Source organism: Galeopterus variegatus, unplaced genomic scaffold (genome assembly GCF_000696425.1).
Source record: "Galeopterus variegatus unplaced genomic scaffold, G_variegatus-3.0.2 Scaffold7541, whole genome shotgun sequence".
NCBI lineage: Eukaryota > Metazoa > Chordata > Mammalia > Dermoptera > Cynocephalidae > Galeopterus > Galeopterus variegatus.
Window position 1 is genome coordinate 1 of NW_007733652.1, and position 7,005 is coordinate 7,005.

General features: G+C 47.5%; 1 protein-coding gene across 1 annotated transcript in view; it reads left to right on the top strand.

Moving 5' to 3' along the window:
- The first annotated feature begins 2,145 nt into the window (after positions 1-2,145).
- Positions 2,146-7,005, top strand: part of LOC103607563 (AFG3-like protein 1) — a 22,673-nt gene continuing 17,813 nt past the window's right edge. Inside the window, exons 1-4 of the mRNA XM_008592056.1 lie at positions 2,146-2,302; positions 3,866-3,934; positions 4,503-4,627; positions 6,321-6,591. Coding sequence (XP_008590278.1) covers positions 2,216-2,302; positions 3,866-3,934; positions 4,503-4,627; positions 6,321-6,591 — 552 coding nt within the window. The 5' untranslated portion in view covers positions 2,146-2,215. The remainder of the gene's footprint in view (positions 2,303-3,865; positions 3,935-4,502; positions 4,628-6,320; positions 6,592-7,005) is intronic.

Sequence of the window (7,005 nt, forward strand, 5' to 3'; positions counted from 1 at the left end):
CGCACCATGTTCAGCCAGTGAGCGCTGTGAGGGCACCAGTCATTCCTATATAGGATCCGAACCCGCGGCGGGAGCGCTGCTGCGTTCCCAGCGCCGCACTCTCCCGGCTTGGCCTGACGTTTGAGTATTTCTAAAGCGCTCTGGTTTTTGAGTTAATGTGCTTGGGAAGGTCAAGTGGGGGGCGGGGTGTTTGTGAGGTGCTGACATTCTCTTCCCTTTGCTTGGTAATGGTGCTGCCCGTCACCCCCTCACCTGTTCCTTGTCTTTGTCATCATCGCTTGGCATCTTCTTTGCCTGTTAGATCCTAAACCTCAATGAATCATCTTTTAAATTAAATCAGGGTTTGGAGATATAGACTAGGTTTTGGGATTGGAAAAGTCATGTGTTTTTCTTGTGAAATGTCTCCTGCTCAGGTGCTCATGAGTGTGGAATCCATATAACATATAAGAACATATTATGTTGGCTTTTATTGCATTTTTTGTTGTAATGGCCTTCGACCTATAATAGTGAAGAATCTAAATTGTCTCTAGGCTTGTCATTAACTAATTTGTTAGGTACTATTAGCAGCTTGTGGTGAAAACTGGTATTTTCCTCTTGCAGACTGAATAAAATACGGGGGGCATCTGGGAAATTGTTTGCCTTCTTGGCCTGGCAGAAACATTAGTCTCTTGGCTGATAAAAGATGAATTTTAATTTTACGTGATTGTAGTCTTACAGTTTGTTTGTGAAGCTGTAGTATCTTTTTTGTCTTTTTTTTTTTTCGTGACCAGCAACGGATCGCAACCCTCAGTGTCGCGCCCGTACTGGACCGGGACCGGCCACGGGATCGCAACCCTCGGTGTTGCTCCCGCCCCTCGCTCTTTTCTGTTCTCTGAATCTTCTTTCCGTGGAAGATTACATATAATTGTTTTCTGAAAGCCAGACTTTGTTTTCTCTTAGAAACTGGTGAACCAAAGAGAGCAGGGCCTGGAGGAGATGGAAGCAAGAGAGATGGGAAGCAGGATGGCTTTGCCTGGTGGACACAGATACAGAAGGTTTGTGTGTCTGAGGACCAGACCCAGACACCCTGTCTCTCCCCACAAGAGGCAGTCACTGCAGAGCCGATGATGTGCATAGCTTTATTTCAGTCCATTCTGCTGCTGTAACAAAATACCTTGGACTGGGTAATTTATAAACAGCATAAATTTATTACTCATAGTTATGGAGGCTGGAAATCCAAGGTCATGGTGCTGGCAGGTTTGGTGTCTGTTGAGGGCCTGGTTTCTGCCTCCTAGATGGTGCCTGGAACGCAGCATCCTCCGGAGGGGATGAACACTGCATCCCCACATGATGGAAGGTACTCTCTTCCTCAAGCCCTTTTATAAGGGCACTAATCTCATTCGTGAATATGGAGCCCTCATGACCTAATCACCTCCCAAGGGTCCACCTGTCAATACCATTACCTTGGGGGTTGGGTTCCAGCAAAGGAATTTTGGAGTGACACGTACATTCAAACCATAGCATTCTTTCTGCCTCTTTAGGGACAAGCAAGTGAATTATTTCGGAGATCCTAAAATACTGATTTCTAAAACTGTGTTCAGATTTCTATCTGAATTTTAAAAGACCCAGATAAGAGAGAACCCCAGCAACAAGGGCTCCAAAGGCAGACTCTCTGGGGATTTTCTGCTCCTCTTGGGGCATCTGGTGAGCTGTAACATTTGATGTGTTCTTTTTTTTTTTTTTTCCTTTTTGTCTTTTTTTCGTGTCCGGCAATGGATCGCAACCCTCAGTGTCGCGCCCATACCGGACCGGGACCGGCAATGGGATCACAACCCTCGGTGTTGCTCCCACACCTCGCTCAGCCAATGAGCGGGAACCGGTCTGTATGTGGGATCCGAACCCTCGGCGGGAGCGCCACCGCACTCCCAAGCGGCGCACTGTAGCAGTGCGCCACCGGGCCGGCCCATGATGTGTTCTTATACACCGTGTAAAAGTCTTTCCTCATGAGAGGAGCAGTCTCGGCTTCACCACATACTGAGGTCGCATGGTATTGTATCAGGAGGAGGGGAGAGTTTGGACAACTTCTTCAGTAACATCTGAAAAAGGAAATAGCCGTTTTCATGAAGAAACCACCCTCATTTAACTGTAAAACGTGTTATTTTTCCTTCCACAGGGGGAGTTCCCCTGGGACGACAAGGATTTCTGCAGTCTGGCTGTTTTGGGGGCTGGTGTTGCCATGGGATTTTTCTACTTCTACTTTCGAGATCCTGGAAAAGAAATCACCTGGAAGCACTTTGTACAGTATTACCTGGCCAGAGGTCTGGTGAGGAATTTATAGTCTGTCTGCCCAGGAAGGAGGCCCCTGCATGGGGCCTGTGAGGCCCTTAAGAGGCTGGGAGCTCCCAGGCCTGGGTGGAGACTCCATTGTCCTACCCGCGGGGCACAGACAAGGCACAATTTTACTTTTTCCAATAAGTAGACCAAAATAATGGTGTTATGCCCACTTTCTCCGCTAACATCATGGCCTGACTTTTTCTTAGCTTTGGCTTTTAAGACTTAGTTCTGTCTGTCCATTTATCTTTAAATTCCAGCCTCATATCTGATTCAGATCTTTCCTGTCCCCCTAGTGCACCCTGGCCCCTGCTGGCTGGCCCTGGACAGTGGGCCTGGGCTTTCAGCCCTGGGGCTTGATGTCTGTGCATTGGAGCCTATGGCACCAGCAGAGCCCTGGTGTCCTTCACAGACACGGTCTGTTGGTTAGGGTGCTGAGGCTGGGTGATGTACTGCCGGCTTCAGTGTGAGCGTGCACAGGAGCAGGTGCCTTGTGCCTCGGTCACCATCAGAAGGATGTTTGCTGAATGACACACTGTTAAGATCTGAACTTCAGTCTGGTGACATTTGCAGGAAACACTTGTTTCCCACCAGAGTCTGTGATCAGTGCCTTTTTTTTCTGGCCACAGGGCACATGCCTGTCTTCAGAGAGGCCCTTGGTGGCTCTCCCTCCAGTAGTCAGGGAGAAGGCTGCTGCAGCCCCTTCTTACCCATGGACCTGCCACCTACAGGTGTGGCTGTAAGGAGGGGTGAGACAGGTGTGTTGGGCCCAGGCTGCCTTCCTGTGTGTGGATTCTGGACAGATTTCAGCATTTCCACAACATCCTTTCTGAGGGTCTGACATGGCTGCAGGGATGTGGTCATATTGCTGTGGTTGTAAGGTACCTCAATAATGAAAACATTCGCGTTAGTCACGTAACCCTAAGTTTTCATTTAGTTTCCAAGGAAAGTCATGTTGTAGTGGTTTATGATTCTGTGGGAGTAGAAGGGATGACGATGTTGTCGTTACGCTTCAGAAACTGGGTCGCACTCTCCAGCTGTTCCTTCTTTTGCGTTGCTTCTCAGAGGGCCATGCTAGCCTTCTGGGCAGCTGTGTGGAGAGGTGGTGGCAGCTTGTGGGCCTTGGGGCTGTGTTCTCAAGTCTTGCTGGCACCGTTTTCTTGTGGTACCTGCAGCTGGGTGGATGAAATGCCTCTAAACCAGCTCTGTATTTAACACTTCACTGTATTGTCAGTTTAAGACTTTTATGAATTTCTTTTAGATTTTTAGTCCAGTCTGGACTCTTGGTGCTCAGATGTTTCAAATTTTAGTACCTCTTCTTGAATTGGTTCGTGTTTGTTAAAATGGAAATAGGTTTATACCGCAGGCTAAAATGTCCAAGTTAGTTGGTGGGAAAACAAAACTTGGATCTCTGCTGCGGAGTTTGTGTGGTTTCTTGGATGCAGTTGGAATCTCTGTCTGCACTGTGGACTGTGTCTGAGGATGAGCCTGTGGTTTGCTGTTGAACATCCTACCTCCTGCTTCAGTTGTTCTGATTATTTTTCTCTTTTTCTAGGTGGATCGGCTGGAAGTTGTGAACAAGCAGTTAGTGCGTGTTATTCCTCCCCCTGGGACGTCTTCCAAGGTGAGAGGTGGGTTTAAGGCTGAGTGTTCCAGACATAGGTTTTTTAAAATGTAAAATGTAGTTTTTTGGTTTTTTCAGTAAAATGCCTCGCCTAGTATCCAGCAGCAGCCCCTGTTAATGTGATGGTTTATCTTATTGACATGTATCAATAATGAGGTCTTCCAAGTAGGACAGGAGCACTTACACTACTGTACCTGTGACTCAGTTTTGCCGAGTAGTGTCTGAACCACTTACCAAAGTTTGGGAGGAGAGAAGAATGAAAAGACAAAGAAACGGTGACAAAAGAAAACTTCAGCAGATGTTGCCTCACTTTATACTTTCATCTAGAACTTAAAGTTTGTAATGTGGTGGGGCCAAAACCAAAAGATCTCCTGTTAGGAGAGTTGTCTTTAGAGCTGTCCTCAGGGTGCGACTTACCCGTGTTGTGGAAGTCAGGGCTAGGTAAGAGGCTTTGCTAGAAGAGGAGTTGGTGAGGATGGCAGGCTGTGGGCAGGTGCTTGTGTTGGGTTGTCTCGGTGTGGGACACAGTGGTGCAGCCTAAACTTGTTCTCGGTCTCGATCTCCGCAGAAATTCGTGTGGTTTAACATTGGAAGCATCGACACCTTTGAGCGCAACCTGGAGTCTGCTCAGCGGGAGCTGGGGATTGAGCCCACCAGCCAGGCAGCCGTGGTCTACACAACTGAGAGGGACGGGTGAGTGGCTGGGATGAGGGGACAAAGCGCCACTCCAGTCCAGGGCCTCTGATTCTGAGCACAAAACAAAAATTCAGTGTTCAACCTGTTTTGGAATGTGCTTCTTTCAAGCATTTTACAGGCATCTGCTAATATTTACAGTGTCTGTAGTAAAAAACATATATGTGTGTTAGCTCTTCTATTGAGAAGAGAATTATTGAAGCAGGAAAATATTTAGATAGGCAGCCTTAAAAAAGTGTTGGATGGGAAAAATCAAACAGATGATGGATGTTGTATCATCATTGTAACACAAATTTCTTAAAGCCTTGTAGGAAACCTTCCAAAATCTGGCCACGCATAGGATCCCCGTGGGAACCCTTTCAAAATGCACCACCATTCTCTCCACGCCCCACTCCTGCAGACCTGTTGAAGCAGAGTGTCCACAAATTTCTTAAAGCCTTGTAGGAAACCTTCCAAAATCTGGCCACGCATAGGATCCCCGTGGGAACCCTTGCAAAATGCACCACCATTCTCTCCACGCCCCACTCCTGCAGACCTGTTGAAGCAGAGTGTCCAGAGGTTGGCCCAGCAGCCGTGGCCTCCCCAGATTCCTGGTGCTGGCGGTCCCTGCTGTGAGCCCTGCAGCTTCTGATGCACAGTCAAGCTGTGCTAATGCACAGCTCTCATGTCATCTTGTGTTCTTTCTTGAATTTCACTGCACAATATGTCCCTAAAACCATTATGGACTTGGGGGCAAATACCAGATTAAATACTCTGTGTACATCTCAAGACTTAGCATGGAGGTCAGCAGTGCTGAGCTCAGGTCCTGCTCTCACATTGACTTACTGGTGATGTCAGTGCCCTTCCCCTCTGAATTGAAAACTGAATCAGGAGCAGGTACGAGCTTAGTACCAACTTTAGCCAGGAGATGGGTAAAGAATTGGGATAATGGTGGTTTGGGTGGTTTCTTTAACTTCTAGATGTGTGTTTGAGGGCAGAGTGGGGATTGCATGGGGATGAGAGGAGATGAGGTAGGCAGAGTCCTGCAGGTGGGTTCTCAGAATTGCAGTGATGGGCCCAAAGTGCCCACAGTCTCCCACTAGAGCCCCCGAATATCATCTAGGGGGCTGTTTATTGTTGACTTGAGTTTTTACTTGCTAAGTTGTCAGGAATACTGGTTGCATGTGGGCCTGTCTTGTGGGAGTTGAGGATTTGTCCTGGGGCTGAAAGTGATAAGTGTGGCCTGGAGGAGTGGAATGGCCTCACGCCTCTGGAGGGCATGGGTACTCTCCCTCTTTTGCTGATATTTCAGTTTCCATTTATAGGAGAAAATATGAAGTATAGACAAAACAGATGGAGATTCAGTGTAAAGTAGAGAAATTCTGCTGTGGTGAAACAGGCCTGGTTGGCCTCAGCTGAGAGGAGGCTGCACTGTGTCTGTGGGGAGCACATCCTAGGGGTGCTGCCTGGTTCCAGGTTGTAGAGGAGTCAGCCCCTCCCCACCCACAGACTGAAGTGTGGGACCAGACATTCAGAATGGGAGAGGCTGAGTGCTATGGGGTGAAACTTTAAAATTTGATACATTTTAAAATAGAAACCGCTCCCTTTTTGCATGAAGAAAAGTTCTAGAGCAGTCCACCCTTCTGGCCTGAAGGTGGTATTTCTGCCCTCTCTGCTGAGGGAAGGTGACAAGTGGTTTTCTTGGATTTTCTAGGTCTTTCTTGAGAAGTCTGGTGCCCACCCTTCTCCTGGTGGGCATCGTTCTCTATGCTGTGAGGAGGGGCCCGATGGGGGCTGGGCGCAGCAGGCGAGGAGGGGGCCTTTTCGGTGTTGGTGAGACCACAGCCAAGATCTTTAAGAACAACATCGATGTGCGATTTGCAGACGTAGCTGGCTGTGAAGAAGCCAAATTGGAAGTTATGGAGTTTGTGAATTTCCTGAAGAATCCAAAGCAGTATCAGGACTTAGGAGCCAAAATTCCAAAGGTATTGATTCCAGAAACATGGTAATGCTCTGAGCTCCAGTTCCTAGCTGGAGATTGGCTGTGGTTCAGTGTTGACAGATATTCAACAACTTAATTTTTTGTGAAGGTTTTCTATTTTATTACTCATAATAAAGAATAGAAATAGCATTTGCAGAGTAGAACAGTAAAAATCCTCTTATCTGATGGACTTGAGACCACAGTGAGGTAGTTCTTAAAAATCTATAAAACTGTGGAATACCCACCTGAAGCATATTTATTTTTAACTTAAAACGCAAGTGTATGTTCTTGATTGGTTTTTATTTAGAGACCAGTCCTTCCTCTGAGTTTGGTTCCAGTGATCAGAATCTTGTTTTAGGCCGGCCTGGTGGCGCACTGCTACAGTGCACCGCTTGGGAAGCGCGGCGGCGCTCCCGCC